Here is an 18,298-nt window from a genome sequence, read left to right as displayed (position 1 = left end):
GGGACTGCAGGACCTTTACTCTTTTGCTGATGGATTCTTGGAGTGGAGGATGTACTCAGGATACCCTAGTCTTCAGGGCTGGGGACAATATGGCAGAGGTAACTTCTGATAAGGCTTTAGGGTCCTGGAGTAGGAGGGGCAGAGCTCATCTGGTGGAAGAAACTAAAAAGCTGCAGAAGGTAAAGCAAGTCACTCTGAGCCAGCCAGAAGGTGCTGGCTCTGCCCTTAGTCCAAGTTTCTGGAGTCAATGGTCACTTGTCTTTAATTCTCATCACAGCAGAATGCCACCTCTCCCCAGAGACAGGGACTTGGTTTCTAGACTTAACCTGCGAGAATGGAATGGAAGAACTAGGGGTTATTCCCTGAAGGCTGGGGTCCCAGGCTGCAAATCATGAAACAGACACCCTTGTCCTCTCTCAGTAAGGACCCCTGACCCAGGAAGAACCACAACTTCTCCCTCCCCCACCCCAGGGGCTTTCAGCATCCTGGTATCCATGCCAGCAGCTTTTCTGAGAGATCTGTCCCTTTTCCATGTTAACCCAAGCCCAAAAACCTGAGTAGGGAACATCAAGCTAAGGGGAGAAAAAGGGAGGTGGCTGAGCAATGGGAAAGGGAGGGCTCAGCATCAGGATTCCCACCTACCTTGGGGATCAGGCAGAGCTATAGGGCACAGGCTTCTCAGGGTGGCTGTTGGGCTCTGGCAGAGTTCACAGGGTCTGGGAGCAATAGTGGAGGATGAATGCTGTGAGCACAGTTGGCAGGAGCCCCTGTGGCTGGGGGGTAGGGACTCAAGGTGGCTGGGGATTAAATGGAAGGAGGTGACCCATCTAGACAGAAGCAGAGAGCAGGAGCCCACTCTTTCACTTCCCTCCCCACGTCCTCTGCTGCCTCACTCACCCAGGACCTGAGACTCTCCAGTGGCTGTGGGGCCCAACTCCATGGAGTAAACACTGCCCAAGGGGTTGTCCTTGCATGAGCCATCTTTGGGCCTGAGCACCAGAATCAGAAGCCAAGGGGTTGGAAGAGTGACCGCAAGCAAGGGTCCCAGGGACTGCTTCCCCACAGCATGGTGCCCAGCTGTAGTTCCACATTGACTGTGTTCACCCTTCTGCTCCAAGTCACTCTCTCTGGCTCCTTCTTGCCCCCTCCTGAGAGGAGCCCTTGGGCCCCAGGATTCACTTGAGATCCATGTTCTCCAGGGACCCTTCCCTCCAGTCCTGATGTTTCTTCCAAGCTCTGGTGCCATACCAGCCTCCTGGCACCTTCTAGATGTTGGCAACATTCATGTTCCATTGAGGGCTGGATGTTCCCTGCCCCTGCCCAGTTGAAGCTGTGCCTGCACTCCTTACTGTTGAGGGTCTTGCTGCCTTTATGACCCTAAGCCATCTCCCAGGGTCTTTCCACTTTGTTTGTGGTTCTAGGCAAGTGTTCTACTGATGAGCTATACCACCAGCCCTTGCCACTTCCTTTAATGTCTCATCTGAATAGTCAGCCACTGCCCTCAAGACCCTACCCTGGCGATGAGCTGCAGCTGCCACCCCTATGCAGTGCTCCTGACATGCCAAGCTTGGCCTACATTTCTCCTCTTCCACAGACTCCCTATCACTACTCCTGGTGCCAAGGCCCTCCCTACTGGCACCTGGGGCATAGTTAGTGCCCTGCCCCTGCTGGGGATGCCCTCTGCCCCTATCTCCAGGTCAAATCCTGCTCTCTCCTTCTGCTGGTCCAAAGCATTTCAAGGCCAAGCTATATCCAACATGACACTGGGTCCCAGCAAATGGGCATCCCTAGGAGGACCATGCTTAGTGTTATGTGACCCTCCTCCCACATCACAGAGAACTGAGCTTGGGGCAGTCTCCTGACATAAGAGCAGTCATCACCATAGCTGACCAGTGGAATGGAGTGCAAACATGTGCTTAGCCCAGCATTGGGGAATTTGAAGGGGGTAACAGAAGTGATATGGGCAGAGGAAGGAGTAGAGGGCTGAAAACTCAGGGGTCAGAGAAACTGGAGAGGCCTCCAGGGAAACAAGGGAGCATGAACTGTGGGAGCTGGTGACACATCAGGACAAAGTCAAAGGTAAGGTAACCACCTGGTGGGAGAAGCTGATGTGACCAAGAGAGGCTGCTATGGAGGGAGGATGGGGAGGGTCATGCCCTGAGTGCCGGTGAGAGCAAGGATTCACACCCTGGTCTTGCCTGGGAGGCCAAGATTTCTTTCCAACTGCCTCAGGTATCTCTCTGCACCTGTGGGCAAGGCTGAGGCCCCTGCCCAATTCCCCACAGCCCCCAACAACCCACAGGTCCAGCAGAACTCTGAGGAGCAGGAACCACTGAAGTAAGCTCAGGAGGAAGAATCAGAACCCTTAGGAGCTGGGTACTCAGGGGAGCCTACCTACTGCACAAGAGATCCCTTCTGCAGCCCCAAGGGCATTGCTGGAGATGGAATCCTGGGAGCCGGTAGCAGCACCAGGCCAGGCCTGCCCCAGGGAGCAGAGGCAGTATAAAGCTGAGGAGCATGGCTAGCAGGAAGGCATCCTTCTCTGCAGAGGACAAGGGCACTGAGTCCTGAGCAGGTACACCACTCCTGGCCCTGTCTAGATGCCCCACCCAACCCCAATGGCCCACTTTCAGGCTGCACAGGGCCACTGTCTACACTACCACCGAAGCCAGGCTTGTCGCAGAAGGGTGGGGCCCAGCCCGGAGCACAGTGGCAATTATGGTTGCTATTGCAAACCTGCAAAGGAGAAGAAGAATGAAGGAAGGTCATCAGGGATCAGGGACCCCAAGGTCATCCCCACCCCTCATGCTACTCACCCCCCGGTTGTGGCAGGCAGTCAGGCAGCCCTCCAGTTCCTGGAAGGTAGCATTCTGGCAGCGCCTGTCCTGGCACACCTATGGGCAGTGTACCAGCTGGGCAGTGTACCAGCTGGGCAGTGACGGAGATTGGGGGGATACAGGACGGGACTTTGGGCTACAGGACTCATGTGCCCAAAAGGGGTGGAATGGACAGGGCTCACCATTTTAGGTCCACATTGGGTCCCCGCCTCTACCAGGCCCAAGTCAAGTAGATCCAGCTGGGCTTCTGGAAGCGCCAAGGCTCCACGACAGGCCACCTCACCACCCTCTAAGGGAACCATGGAGTCCACTGGCACCATGTATGGCACCCGAGGACTCGGCTCCCCACCTTGGCACTGCAGCTTCCCACACTGAGCATCCCTGGGGAGAAAGTGGAGGAGGGTCAGCAGTGTGGAGTGTCCCTCTTCCCTCAATTTACACAGCTTTGGTTCCTCCATCCCACTCCTCACTTCTGTGCACAAGGCAGGAAGCCGCCCTCGCTGTCCTGGCCACAGTTCCCATGGGCATCTCCAGCAGAGTTCACCACCTGGAAACAGGCCTCTGGGGCTGGGCGGGACCCTGAAGAAGAATGGGCGGGACTGGGGCAGCCAGGACAGGGCCTGCAATTTGGTGGCCCCAGTAACCCCAACCCTGTATCTTCCCCTAGTAGAAAACTAGGCAGAGACAAGGAGGGGTCAGGGTGAAGGGCGCACAGTGGTCTCACCAGGCCCCCAGAGCTGCTGGCACTGCTGTTCCAGGGTGGGACATGCGCCGTCCCGGCAGTAGCCTCTGCCGTTGGCGCAGGGAGAACCATCCAGTAGGTAAATGTCTGGGGGACAGTGTGGGGAGGTGCCCGTGCAGAATTCGGGAAGGTCACAGTCGCCTGCAGCCCGGCGACATGGCGTGCCTGCTGGCTTCAGCTGCGTAGATAACCCGGTTAGGGAAGGGCAGAGAGACACTAGACAGTGAGAGGTCCACGCCAAGAGCTCGGCTTAGAGTGGAGGACCCAGCAGGAGATCCAAGCGGACCCACACAGAGAGCCGAGGCCTCTGCACGCAGTAGAGGAAGCAGAGGGCACCAATTAGCCAAGATCTACTGGCCCGCTCCCGAGCGCCCCAAGTGGTCATTCCTGGGCTTCCCATTCTCTCACCAGGCAGCCGGAGCAACAGCCCCCGTGAGCGCACTGGGCCCCCGCACGCAGTGAACAGTTATGGGCGATGCAGCAGGGGTCCGGGCACTTCTGGCATCAGAAAGGCAAGAGTGGAACAGTGAGGGCGCAGCGCTCCATACCTCGGGGGAGAGGATGAGCGGGGCCCAGCCTTGGTCCCTAGAGGTGGGGCAAGAGGACTTCACCTGGCTGGAGCCACAGTCGCACTCTTCGCCGGCCTCCACGAAGCCGTTCCCGCAGCGCGCCGATGGCAACAGGAGCCTAGGGTCCGGGGCATTTGAAAGGCACGCGCCACCTCCCTTTCGGAAGAAGGCGCGCAGCTGGCGGCGGCTGCAGGCGCTGAACACGCGCGGGAACGGGTGCCTACGGCCGGAGGAGGACATGCGAGGATCACCCCCAAAACCCGGCTGGTGTTGGATTCTCACCCCTGAAGTTAGCCACACAGCCACCAGGGCATCTCCTGATCAATGGGATGCCTGAATCCTCCAGAGGCTGAGCTCAGAGAACGGAAGCCACCTGAGCCATTCCGGAGCCCAACTCCGGAGGATGTGACGCCAAGAGTGGGTAAGCCAAGGACCCAAGGTGGAATGGCGAGCCAGCGTTGCTATTCCAGAGTTGGAGTAGCCTTGCTCGGTTGTTCCGAAATTGATCTTTATATACCCTTGAGAAACCGCTTTTCACTTAGGCCTCATAACCTCCACGGGCAGGTAGTTATCATCATCCCCATTATACAGCAGAGGAAACTGAGGAATAAACACAGAAACTCAGAGAGAAACGTGCCTAGGTCCAGTGGCCCCTGCCCTGCGCACGTACCCAGTGGCCTCCGCCATCACGCAGCCGCCCTCGTCTGCCATGGCCTCCACGCAGCAGCCGTCTGGGTCATGGCTGAGGCCAAGGCTGTGCCCTATCTCGTGGGCCATGGTGGCTGCAGGGCCAATGGGGAGCTCCGAGTGGTCCTGGGAGGTGGGCATGGGGATGTCATTGCGGACCGCGAGCCCCACTCTCCCAGCCACTCTGCTCCCACGTCTCTGGCAGAGCTCACCATGGTCACGCCTCCAGAGCTGTCGACGCGGCACATGCCGTTAACTGGCGCCAGGCCCACAGTGGTGCCCTGGAAGGTGCGGCCCCTGGGGGTGGAATGCGGCGTGACCCTGCGGGACTGTGAGTCAGGACCTTCCTGCCCGCGATCCGCATTAGGGTCCAAGGCACCCACGTGAGCAACTGTGCTGAGTCGTGTGGCCGCCGAGTCCACACCCCCCGGCGCCACTGCAGGAAGGCCCAGAGCGTGGCATTCGCGTCAGGCGTGACGCGGCTGCGGTCCTGCTCAGTCCACACCTCCAGGCCAGTCAGCACCAACTGAATGTCCAGAGTCCTAAGAATCTGAGGGCAGAACGCGGTAGGACTGAGGCCGTGAACCAAGAGCCCCACAGAACCGGTGCCAGTGTTTCTTGGTGGCCGAGACCTTCTCCTCCCCCTCTACCATGCTAGAACCTGCCCTCTCCCCGCAGTCTCCAACCTGTTCCACATAACTGGCAACCTCTAAAAGACGCTGTTTGGTGTGGTTCAAGTTCCGGTGCTGGATCAAGAACTGGAAGGACAGAATTGCCCCGGAGTGAGGGGCTGAGCTGGCCTCATCCCAGATCCTGCCAAATCCTTGGGTCTCCCCTCACCAGGGTGTGGTCAGCCACTATGTACAGCTCCAGGTACCTCGGACTCCTGTGGGACTCTCGCCTCTCCTATAGAGGTACAAATAATGAAGCTAAGTGACAGAAAGGATGCTGGGCTTGAGTTTTTACCACCAACCCCAATTTCCAGAAAGAAGAGTTTTTAAAATTCACTAGAATTTGTTTCTTCAGCCTCTGAGTTAAAATCTGAGTTAAAAGGTGGTCCTGGTCTGGGCCTTCATTCCTGTCTCCTCTGAATTGGAGCACTACAGATACTGCATTTCCACTCCCAACTATGTCTGTGTCCCTGACCCTGCTCTGGAGGGCAGGAAGAAGGCTGGCCATTTCTGGTTTGTCCTTGAGGTCCCTGTAGCCACAGGCCCCTTTCCAAGTGAGCAGTTGATCCATGCGGAAGATCTTGTGGGTTGAGAGGTCCTCAGAATCCTCAGATGGCCAAGGATGCAGATAATAGCTGGCATTGCTGCTGAGCCTGATTAGGCCCCTAGGAAACAGAGGAGTGCAGAGGGGGATATGAGGGAGCTCTTGCTTAAGCCCCATCCCAGACCCCTCCCCCAGTACTGCTCACCTCATCCCAGAGCAGGTGCTGAGGACTACCCAAGAATGAGGGAAGCCTCTCACATGCCCATGGTAGTGACAATGATCCTGGAGAGGAAAGAACCCAGCCCCAAACTTCAGCCAGGGCTAAAGCAGGAGGAGCAAAGGGAGGGAAGAGAGGAAAACTGGCTCCAATCTTCCTTAGGAATGGGAATTGGGGAATGAGGTAGGCATAGGAGGGCTATCTTCAGGGTGCATCCCCAGCACCCAGCACCCTGTCTTCAGAGCCCCTGGAAGCATCTCACCGTGTGGTTGGGGACCAGCACCACTGGCTGCCCATCTGGGCTGTAGTGGGTTTCTGTGTATCCCGGGGCCAACAGCCTGCTGGGAGGGGATGTTTTAGGAATCATGGAAATTAGCCCACCTCTTCTAGGTTGCCCTCCACCATCCTCCCTGAATGCTAATTAACCAGCTCTACAGGGGGCACCTAGTGTGTGTCTTAGGGAAGGCACAGGAGAGGTTGTGCATTGTCTCTCAGAAAAACATTGAACAAGAGGGAGAAAGGTGAAAGTCAGGAAAGAGGCTTCACAGTGGCTTAGAAGTGGGAGGTGAGAGTATAGAAAGCACCAGCGAGGGACAGGCAAAGGTGAAGGGTTCGTGGTCCTGTGGGGCCTGCAGCAGGCAGCTGGGTCTGCAGGTCAGAAGGGGAGAATTCTGGAGACACTGCTGAGAGGTAGGACTGGGAGCCAAAGAAATGTGGTAAACCCCCTGAGTGCCCCTGCCCCTGCCTACCTTGTTGGGAATCTAGTCAGCCCTCTTGCCTCCCTCTACCCTAAATCCTTCAAATCTTCTCCTCAAAAGGCCTCCAGACTCCACATGTCTCCCATCTGTCCCTCAGTGATGCTCACTCCCTGCTTCCAGAGAAAACAAAATTCCACCTGTCTATACCTGCTTCTGCCCTGACCACCTGAGTAGGGATCCCCATCCCCACCTTCTCCAGACCCTACTCCATGAGGAAAAATCAACTATAACCAATCATTCTTCTCTAAAGAACACCCTTGACTCATCCAGCCTCTTTACCTCCAGACATCTCCAAACACCTGTGATTCCTGCTTTTCCTGCTCCCAGTCATTCCTCTACATTTTCCAGCTTTGCTCACCCATTACATGAGCACACACATGTGCACACACATACCATTTAGTGGGTAGGGACATTAAACCCCAGGGTAACTGCGGTTTGGCATGGTGGAACTAGAATTTGTTCCCAGTCCATCTGACTCCATTGGGAAAAATAAAATATGTGTAGAGTGCTCAGAACAAACCATGCAATGAAACTACTACACACTAAGTGATGCCTATTGATAGTGTAGACATGGGGGGGTCCAAGATTCTGTACTCCATCTTGCATACCCACACCACTCAGCCAAGGGCACCATCCTGAGCCTCTCTCCGCCTTCTCATTCAACGGCTTCAATTTTTTGGCTCTACATATCCAGAACACAGCAGGAAATTGCCTTTGGTGATTGGCCCTCTTGAGACTCCCCACATCATTTCCCCCTGCTTTCTTCTTTATAGATGGAGGCCTTCCAGAGAATCCAGACAAATTGCCACCCCTGAATGTGCTTTGACTCCTGTAGCCATTGTGCCTTTGTTCCTGCCATCCCTTCTACCTAGAATGCTGTCCATTTGTGGAATTCTAAGATTCCTCCAGCTCACCATGTCCTGGGAATGCCCACTAGGTGGTGCTCACCCATCACCAGCAGCTCCTGAGGTTGGGACACACAGCAAGCCCACAGCAGGACTGACTCAGCTTCAACAGTCCACTTCAGTCTCTCCCTATCACCTGTACCCTTTCTGAGGCCCTCTCCCTAACTAGCCTCCAAGTTAGTTTCTATCCCCAGGACTGATCCCCTCCAGAGACAGATGTGTTCCTGGCCCCTGCATACCCCTGTCAGGTACTCACTGGTTCTTCTCCAGCTCAAGCAGGAGCTCCTGGCCTTCAGCCTCCAAGACCACCAACCCCGAGTTGAGTTTCAAGATCTGAACAAAAAGGAGTTCAGGTTGTGATGAATGCCTCTGGGTCACCTGCCTGCCAAGAAGCAGGTAGGATGTAGAGCTGGCTGGTGAGCAAGTTCATGGGTTCAGTAGAGCCCCATGGATCATGGACAGTGTGGAAGGTATGGAAGTGAGAACATGCAAAGATATTCCCAAACTCAGATGTTTTTTGATGTGACAATAGCCACTCAAAGGTGCATAAACCTTCCAGGGCATACCATGTCATCCCTAGAGATGAGGGATCCCAGAAGGGTACCCTGCTTTTCCCACAGTTATTGGGCCTTTCCCTTGGTCTTCCCTCTTTCATTCCCAGGAAGCATGAAAAGCAAAGAAAGACAGTGGGGGAAGAAGATGAGAGGCATTGGGTAGCCACAGTCACTGAGCTTTCTCATGATCCCTGTGTTATCTGGGAGTTTGTTTCTGTCTCTTAAAAAAAAAAAAAAATATATATATATATATATATATATATATGTGTGTGTGTGTGTGTGTGTGTGTGTGTGTGTAAATTTGGGGGGATGCTGGATATTCAACCTAGGACTCTATGCATGCTAGAACCTACACCCCCAGTCCCTTGTTTCTGTGACTGGCTGCCCCTCATTCTCTGTAGAATTCAGACTTTATTCCTCCACCCCCAACTCTGGCAAACTGCCCTACCTTCCAAAGTTTTCCATGGCTTCCAGCAGGCCTGCCCCACACCTGAGCTCACAAAGTAAACATGGACTACATCCAGGCAGAGAGAATTCTGACTTTCTTAGCTAGATGTCAGGGAGGTTGGTCTCAGCCAGCTAGCCCTCCTCCCTTTCCCCTCACCTTCTTTGCCTCTTGAACCCCCTGGGAATACCGCATATTCCCTCCCTTGTCTGCTCAGCCTGGCTGGGGGCCCAGAGTTGGAAGCAGCCCAGGAGATTCCTGGGGGGTTGTATTTTCAGAGTGTTCCCTCACCCTTGCTGGCCCTCCCCTTTATCCTAAAATGCACTGGGCTGGGGCCCTGGCCAAGGAGCTCAGAGTCTTGGAGGGGGGCTCTTTCCCTGCAGGTGGGGAGCAGACGGCCCTCACTTCCCCAGCCACAGGCTCCACAAGGCCCCAAGCGTGAGCTCATGTGGCTGGAATGCCACTTGTTTTATTGGGGAAAGGTTTGCACTGGGAGAAAGGCCGTGGCCCATGTGGAAGAACACACTGGAGGTCCCTGCCCCTCTACAGCCCCTGCTGCCTTTGCTTGTTGCCTTCCTGGTGATACTGCCCACCCACCATGCACCCCATCTACACCCCAAAACGTGAGTGTACCCTGACTGTTGGAGAAGACATCCTGCCAAAGCTTAGTCTCCTGTCCTAGGCTTTCCTGGGGGCAGAGGCCAGAAGTAGCTGAAGCAGGGCCCCTATGGGATCCTCCTCTTAGTCATAGCCCAGACCAGACAGAGAAGGAAGCCCACAGTTGGTGTGACCCCAGCACGTGTCCAGCCTTCACCTTCACCAGGTATGTCAAGAACAATCCCAAAGTGCAGGCCAGCACTGTGCTTAACCAGTTGAATGGTGGCCCTAGAGGTCTGTGGGACCCAAGTGAAGACCCTAAGTTGGGAGTCAATGGGCCTCCAGGTAACCCCAACCCTCATGGTAGTTCTCCCCTTGCACAGTGGAGCTGACCTTTCTTACCTGGAAATTCAGACCTCAGTGCTCTCTAGGATTGGGTGGGGGTGACCAGTGTTCTGAGGTCTTTCAGAACTTAGCTGTTCTGAGGTTCTAAGGTCTGTCTGACCATGGGTAACTTTTTAACTTCTCTTTTCTAACTTTACCCTTCTGTAAAATGGGCATATTGAGGCTACTAACCTGTTTGTGATACAGATATTGTGGCAATAGATGGGAGATGGTTACTCTGGAAGAGTATGATGGACAGGAGTTGGGAAGAGGCTGGACACAGTGTTCCAGAGAAGTAAAATGGGATGGGCTTGCATCTGGGGGTATCAGGAGAGTGACCACTGCTCCTTGGCCACAGTTTCAGACACTCAATGGCAGGGTCTTGGGAGAAACAACAGTGTGTCTATAGAGTTACAGGTTCTGATAAATTTGGCCAAAGGAAGATATTTTGGTTTCTTCTTAAAGAGGTTCCTGAAAAGCTTCAGGCCCCACAAACTCTGGACCCATCTCTGCCTGGTGGGGGTGGGGGTGGGGTAGCCTGGATAATACAAGGAGGGAGGTAAGGGGGAAGATGGGGGGAGAAAGCTGAAAATGACTTCCATGTGTGCAGGCTCAGCCATCTAGATGTCTCCCACCCCGCCTGCCTGGTGGGGAGGGGCTAAGAAAGCAGTGAGTTGGTGGTTCTGAGGACCCCAGAAAACCTGCCAAGCTGCAACTGGGGGGAGGGCAAAGGGCTGGGAGACAGGGGCCCATGCTGAGCATGGGGTATTGTAGCACTGACCGGCTCTTCCAGGGTAACTCTGCTCCAGGGTCGTCCACCCAAGACCCACTGGGGAGTAACAGGCTCTCCAGGAGTGTTTCCTAGGATGAAGACAGAGCACAGAGTGAGGGGGACCTTGGGGGGGCTGGGAAGGAGGGAGAGGAGGTTCTAGGGGGCAGGTTCCATCTTCAACGCTCCTGAGCTCAGCCTAGAGAAGGATGGTGGGCACTCATGGGGCAACCCTGGAACTGAGGAGCCACCAGGGAGATGGCAGGAGAGAGACAGAGGAGCCTGGGAAGAAACAGCTCAGCTGGGGATTTGGGAGCTGCCTGACCTGGGGATGGGGTTGGGTCAGAGGTCACAAGGAAGCGGCTCAGGCTTGAAGTATAGAGGGGAAGGAAAAAAAAAGAGGAGGAGGCAGCCTCTGTATTTTTAGACTGGGCAGCAGATGCCTTTAGTATGAGAGATCTATGAGAAGAGGCTGCCTGTGTCTCCCCACCATCTGAGAAAAACAACATCCAGATGTTGTCTGGCAAGGTCCACCATGCCCAGTGTTCTCTTGGGGGCTTGGTGCTGGTGGCAGGCTCAAGGACCCTGGCCCGGAAGCCCCCTGTTTTTGTTTTCAAGTGGAAATCCAGGAAACAGAACCTCTGTGCTCCTGTGCCGGCGTGCCTAAGTGCCTAAGGGGGCTCTAGGAGGAATCCCAGAGCCAAGCATTACTCAAAGGGTGCCTGGAATTCTCCCCTGGAATGTTCCTTCTCCTCCCCCTAACTGGCCACAGCAAATCTCACCCAACCTACCCTGCAGGAGCCAGGCTCCACCCAGAGCCTGCAGCCAGCCCTCTGATCCTCAGTCCCTAGGGCAAGCCCATCTCCCAGAAAAGCAGCACCCAATTCACCACCCAGCCCTGGCCATAGTCCTGCTTCTCAGGCTGATGGTTGTTTGTGTAGGTGGCTCAGCTACTCCCAGGCCACCCCAACTTCTTCATCTCCATTTCCTCATCAAAGACCTGGAATGACAGCAGCTCTAGGAGTCACCTTTCCTCAAGAAAACTTCTTTAATTGATGACCAAGTTGCCATCAGGCAGATGGCAGGTTTGGGGAAGGACCATTTCAGAACTGAGGTTAAAGGAGCTAACTGTAGGGAGACATTGAGTGGGAGGGACCATCTTTCAGCCCAGAGAGAGCTTAACTGGGTATGGAGAACCAAGCCTTCTGGTCCCAGGCCTCAGAAGATGCAATGGATGGAAATGGGTGTGTTATCCGCATGGCCTGCATATACTTGCTGGTCACTGGCACATTGGCAAAGGAAGCAAAGATGGAGCTGGGTGCCTGGGTGCATGGGAATAGAAACCAAGGGATCATGTCTGGGCTGAGGAATACAGCCCCTCTCTCTCTCTCTCTCTCTCTCTCTCTCTCTCTCTCTCTCTCTCTCTCTCGTCCCATCACCATCCCCTGGCCCCAGGCTAGAGCTCTGGGGGTAGACAATAGTGCAATACCTAGGGCTTGTTCCCAAAGGTATGACAGCTGTTGTTCCCTTACTTTCTGGCAGGAGCCAATATATCTGGGGTCCCTCAGTACAGAGCTGTAGAGTCTGAAACTCCTAGGCTTCCCAGCCCAGACCCTGGTGCCCCCATCGGCTCCAGTTACCCTTTCAGTCTCTTATACAGGCTCTGAAAAGTCCATCTTCTTGGAGGGGCTGTTGTTAACAGCCCAGCCATACAAGGAGCTTGCAGAGGTCACGGGGAAGAGAGAGCTGAAGTCTTCCTTAGGCACTGTCAGACACCTTCTGTTTGGAGAAGTCCCTGCCTGTCTAACCAAACAAGGCAACTCCATCAACAATAGACACACTGCCCGAGACTGGAGCGGGGAGGGGAGGGTGGTGTGCAATGAGATGGCTAGTCCTAAGGGCAGAGCAGGACTTTAGGGACCCGTGGGCCTGGAGGCTTCTTGGAGGAGTGAGACCTGCTGACCCTGAGGTACAGAAGCCGCTCAGTTCACCCTAGCAGCTAGGGACTGGAAGGTTTTGAGAGAAGAAAATACAGGCGACCGGGGTCGAGGGGCTTGGCAGCTAGCTGCACAGGCAGGAAAGTGTCTTGCCCCTCTGCTTTGCAAGGCACCATGTGCGGGCAATTCAGGCCCTGAGGCCACCCCAAGCAGTCAAACCCCCTAGACAGGTCTCACAGACACCTGCCTAAACCCTGCGTTGTCCTCTTGGCCAGGTGGTCCCAGTGTTTCAGACCCTCCATCTGCTGACCAGGGCTGGACCCCTCAACCACCAATCACCTCATCTGCCCTCGGGGCATACCCGCGCCCACATCCTCACCTGGAAGCACGAAGGCACAGGGCACTGGCCAAGGCGACAGCAGCAGCACCAGAAGAAGCAGCAGCAGCCGCAGCGACCCCTGCTTTCTCGGAGACCCCCTGCCCATGGCTGAGAACGTCTGGGCCTCTAAGCTCTGGCAGCCAGCTGCGGGCTCCGCCCCGGCTGGATAGAGGCCGACCCACGCCCCGCGCAGCCCGGCCGCCGCCTCCCCACCCTCCCGCGCAACCCGGCTGGGAACAGCCACCGCGGCGGATCCGTCCCCACGCAGGCCCCGAGGACTCGACCTCGTGCGTGCCGGGGAGCCCGGACGACCAGCCCGGGGAAGCAGCAGCGGCCGTCGAGGGACAAGAGCCGGGCGGCGCGGGGCGGAGGCAGGAATCCAGCCCGCGAGGTCCCTCCGCATCCCTACCCGTGGGGGCGGAGGATGGGGACGGGGCGGGAACGCGGGAAATGTTCTTCGAGGCCAAAGCGGGGTGGGGTGGTAAACAGGGGCCGCGAATGCGGGCTGCCAGTAGCTGCTCAGGGCGGTCCGAGGAGTCCCGGTCTCGGGTCTCGGTGGTCTTCTGGGACAGACCTCTATCTCCCACTCTACTTGACACGGGTCCTGCCCAGAGGCGCCTAGGCGAGAACCCGAAGGAGGGTTCATCTATCCACACCGGGTGCCTCCCAGAGGAGAGGGACAGTCATGTGTAGCTGCCTCTGAACCGCAGTGGCCGCCAGCCTCTGCCGAGGACGCACACCCAGGTGGTGGTGATGGTGATGGGGAGTGTGCAGAGGCTGTGGTCTTGGGTGCCATGGTGCGGAGCAAAGGCGACGTATGGCACAGGCGCTGGGTGGGGCCCAGTCCTTTGTCCCAGGCCATGGCTAGACGGCAGAATTGTACAAAGCTATACCTCCCAGGCTGCGGGGAGGAGGGGTGTCAGTAATGTGTGTGTGTGTGTGTGTGTGTGTGTGTGTGTTGGGGGGGGTGGTCCTTTTGGTGTCAGTAGCTCTAATAGAAAGATTTGTTGGTTTGAGAATTAGGTATATATTCAGAAAGCGAAGGATGTTAACTTTTAAGCGAATCTGTTTCCGAGAATTTGGGATTAGGAATGTGGGTAGTAAAAATTCCAGCAGCGAGAGCAACCTACATTTACAGCATTAAAAATTATGATGGATCCTGACTCAGTGATTCCCACCTGTAGTCGCAGCTACTTAGGAGGTTGCTTGAGTCCAGGAGTTCAGGGCCAGCCTGGACACACAACAAGACCCGTTTCAAAAAACTCAATAAATAAACATAAAAATTAAGGAATGATAAAATGCTTAAGAAAAAGTCTTTCTACCTCTTCAGTCTCCATTCTTTCAACCCTCCTCACCCAACAGGAAGCTGCTACTGTTAGTTTCTTACACAGGTTTTAGATTATTTTTATACATACCCAAGAAGTAAAGACATTTTTTCTTAATATTTTTCTTCACCTTGGTTTTATTTTCTTAGTACAACTTTTATGTCAGAGCTTTGAGAAGAGCTATGTCCAAGGGCATCAGAGGACTTTTCTGCCAAAATCTCTGAGCAACTGTTAATTTACTTTTGAGTTTGTAGAGGAAGGAATGGAGCCTTTGGATCAAAGTTGAGGGTGATAGATCCTAGAAAGTCACCAATCAGCCCAGTATTCATGTCAGGTAATATTATGGGAAAGATGATTTATCAAATGGTTTATTGTTATTTCTCTCTGAGCAGCATGGGGAAATGTCCTGGAAATAAGACAGATCAAGTGCAATGTTCACCAACTAAACAGGACTCAGCCTGAGGAGTGATCCAGAAGAGGGTGTCACTGCCAACTCCAGCTTACCCACATGTCCTGGATGGCACCTGGAGATCCCAGGCCAGTGGTTGAGTGGATCAGAAAAAGTAATGTGTGTGAATGGAGGATCTCAAAGTCACAGTCAAGGCTCCCTCCCTGACAGCCTGGTACATCCAAAGGGCAACATGTTGCCCCTTGATAAGGTGAAGGGTTTGCTTAGAACCCTTCATCAGCCAGGTTTTGATTTGGGTAAACGGTTCTGATTATTAAGCATAAAAGATGGGAAGTTTCCGGTGGTGGTAGTGGTGGGGGTTTTTGTTGTTGTTGATTTTGTTGTTGTTTTAAGAAATGGGGTCTTGGGGTTGGGGTTGTGGCACAGTGGCAGAGCACTTGCCTCACATGTGTGAGGAAGTAGGTTTGATTTTCAGCAGTATAAATAAATGAATAAAATAAAGGTCCATTGATAACTAAAAATATATTTTTTTAAAAATGGGGTCTCTCCTGGCATGGTAGCATAAGCCTGTAATCCCAGCGACTCCAGAGGATGAGACAGAAGGATTGCAAGTTCAAAGCCAGCCTCAGCAACTTAGCAAGGCCTAAGTAATTCAGTGAGACCTTGTCTCTAAATAAAATATAAAGAAGGTCTGGGGATGTAGCTCACTGTTTAAGTGCCCCTGGGTTCAATCCCCAGTACCAAAAAAAAAAAAAAAAAAAAAAGAAAAAAAGAAAAGCAAGAAAGAAAGAAAGGAAAAAAATGGGATCTCACTGTGTTGCCCAGGCTGGCCTTAAACTCCTGGGTCTAAGTAGTCCTCCAACCTTAGCCTCCCAAATAACTGAAACTATAGGTACACACCACCATGCCCAGCTAAGTGGAAGAGTTTTTAAATACTTTCTTTCTGAAATACACATTCAGAAAAGTAAGCAACTCAATGAATTTTCACAAAATGAATACCCCCATATAACCTGCATCCCGACCAAGACAGAGCACATTCCCAGCCCCCCTAAAAGCTCTTTCATGGCCCATTTCAATCATTTTCCCCATTGTTTACCACTATTTTGACTTATATCACCATTAATTTAATTTCACAAAAATGGAATCACATGGTGTTATGATTTAGATCTTCAATGTCTGCTCCAAAGATTCATGAATGGGGGCTGGGGTTGTGGCTCAGCGGTAGAGTGCTTGCCTGGCACTTGCAGGGCCCTGGGTTCAATGCTCAGCACCACATATAAATCAATAAAATAAAGGTATTGTGTCCAACAACACTAAAAAATAAATATTTTTTAAAAAAGATTCGTGTATTGAAGGCTTGGTCCCCAGTGCAGTATTGTTCAGAGGTGGGGCTTCTGGGAAGTGATTGGATCACAAAAGCTCTAACCTCATCTAAGGATTTATAATTGGATGACACTATCAGGAGGGGGACATAGTTGAAGCAGTGAGTCCTTGAGGGTGTGCCCTGGGAGACTATCTTGTCCCTGGCTCCTTCCCCTCTCTCTGCTTCCTGTCGGCCAGGAGCTGAGCAGCTTTCCTCGTCCACACCCTTTTGTCATGATGTCCACTTTGCCTCAGGGCCAAAGCAATGGAGCTAGCCAGCTGTTCTAGTGACCAGAACATCTAGTGATGTTCTAGTTTTGCATCGTTGTGACCAAAAGACTTAGCAAGAACAACCTTAAAGGAGGAAAAGTTTATTTTGGCTCATGGTTTCCGAGGTTCGGTCCATGGTTGACTGTGTACCTCTGAGCCAGAGGTGGAGGCAGAACACCTTGATGAAAGGGCATGGCAAGGAGAGCAGCTCAGGATGTGGCAACCAGGAAGCAGAGAGAGCTCTGCTCACCAAGGCCAAAATACGAACCCCAAAGGCACTCCCTCAATGACCTACTCCCTCCTGCTGCCCTCACTTACCTACAATGACTGCCTGGTTCATCCAGTTATACCTTTCATAATCTTATCACTTCACCTCTGAAAATTCTTGCATTGTCTCACATCTGAGCTTTAGGGGGACACCATAATACCAACCATGGACTGAAACTCTGAAACCATGAGCCAAAATAAATCTTTCCTCCTCTAAGTTTTGTTTTGTTCTTTTTATGTTTGTTTGTCTGTTTGTTTTGTTTTGTTTATACTGGGGATTTAATCCAGGGGCATTTAACCACTGAGCCACATCCCCAGCCCTTTTTTTATTTTTTATTTTGAGACAGGGTCTCGCTAAGTTTCTTAGGGCCTTGCTAAATTACCGAGGCTGGCTTTGAACTTGCAATCCTCCTGCCTCAGCCTCCTGAGCCACTGGGGTCTAAATTGTTTTTCTCAGGTATTTTGGTCACAGAGACTATACTGTTTAGTACATACAGTAGCATCTGGCTCCTTCCACTGAACCTTGTTTGAGAGCGTCTCCCATTTGTTTTCTGCAGCTGTAGCTCCTGCTCACTGTTATAATATTCCATTGTGTGAACAAAGCACAATGTTTTTAGCTGTTGTGCATTCACTGTTTTTAATTTCTGGCGGAGAGTAGCGTTTCTGTGAACATTCTAGTACAAGTCTCATGGTCACATAAGCCCTCGTTTTCTTGAGTAAATACCCAGGGGAGAAATGCTAAGGTCATGGGAGGGATAGGATTAGCCTAAATAGATATTTTCAAACTGTTTTCCAAAGTTGTCGTACACACTCTATGATATCATTTATATAAAGTTCAAAAATAGGCAAATCAAATTTATGGTGGTAGAAATCAAGATAGTAGCTGCCCCTGGGGAGTACAATTGGGAGGGGCTGTGGAAGGACTCTGTGGTGTGGGTGATGTTCTGTTTCTTGATCTGACACTGGTGGCATGGGTGTGTCCACTTTTGGAAAAGTCGTGGAGCTGTATGCACTGATACTGTGTGCATTTTTCCGTGTATATGTTACACTTCAATTACAAGTTTATTTCAAAACACTAAGAGGGGCTTCAGATCCCTGGATGGAACCAACTGAACCCTCTGAGCACTTTCCAATCCAAGGTGGACGTACATCTCTTGGAGGGACACAGAAGCAAATGAAGACATGTTACATGTCCCCAAACACCCCAGTAGGCACCCCTCCTGCTGCCATCTGTGGTTCTCCTCTCTCTCTCTCTCTCTCTCTCTCTCTCTCTCTCTCTCTCTCTTCCCTAAGACAGCCCACAAACATCTGGCAGCATTTGGCTTTATCTCTTCCTCTCCCACCTCTGGATTTAGCCCATTCTTTCCACCCTCCTGCTTGACAACAATTCAGAAGAAATGATGCCAGTCACTGTGCTGGTCACTGGGGGTGAACAACACATAACCAGAGCCACAAGGAGCAGGGAGGGACACAGATCGCTTCAGCAGAAGGCAGTTAGTGTCATGTGATACGCACTCCCTGGCCACCTCTGCAAATATTCTCCAAGAATAAAACCCACCAACGTTGGAATCCTCTGTGTTCTAGCCCAAAAGTTTTGAGTTATAAGAAACTCACTCCAGTTGCATCATGGGATGGAAGTTTATCAAAAGGACGTGCTGGACAGGCTCCCA

The 18,298-nt window shown here is 52.9% G+C and overlaps 1 protein-coding gene across 1 annotated transcript; it reads right to left on the bottom strand.

The window, feature by feature from the left end:
- Positions 1-214: 214 nt before the first annotated feature.
- Positions 215-13,398, bottom strand: Adam33 (ADAM metallopeptidase domain 33). Its single transcript, XM_027954993.2, is given in 23 exon segments — positions 215-326; positions 643-701; positions 703-716; positions 898-989; positions 2,395-2,542; positions 2,628-2,736; positions 2,817-2,894; positions 3,020-3,218; positions 3,308-3,416; positions 3,562-3,757; positions 3,988-4,077; positions 4,191-4,368; positions 4,819-4,961; positions 5,048-5,132; positions 5,219-5,385; positions 5,522-5,593; positions 5,676-5,741; positions 5,982-6,171; positions 6,256-6,332; positions 6,530-6,608; positions 8,187-8,263; positions 10,692-10,771; positions 12,996-13,398. Coding segments are annotated over 22 exon segments (2,703 nt in total). The 3' UTR covers positions 215-326; positions 643-650.
- Positions 13,399-18,298: the final 4,900 nt, after the last annotated feature.

This window comes from Marmota flaviventris, chromosome 2, assembly GCF_047511675.1.
Source record: "Marmota flaviventris isolate mMarFla1 chromosome 2, mMarFla1.hap1, whole genome shotgun sequence".
Taxonomy (NCBI): Eukaryota; Metazoa; Chordata; class Mammalia; order Rodentia; family Sciuridae; genus Marmota; species Marmota flaviventris.
The sequence above is the reverse complement of the archived record's forward strand: the minus strand, read 5'-3'. Positions and strand labels throughout refer to the sequence as shown.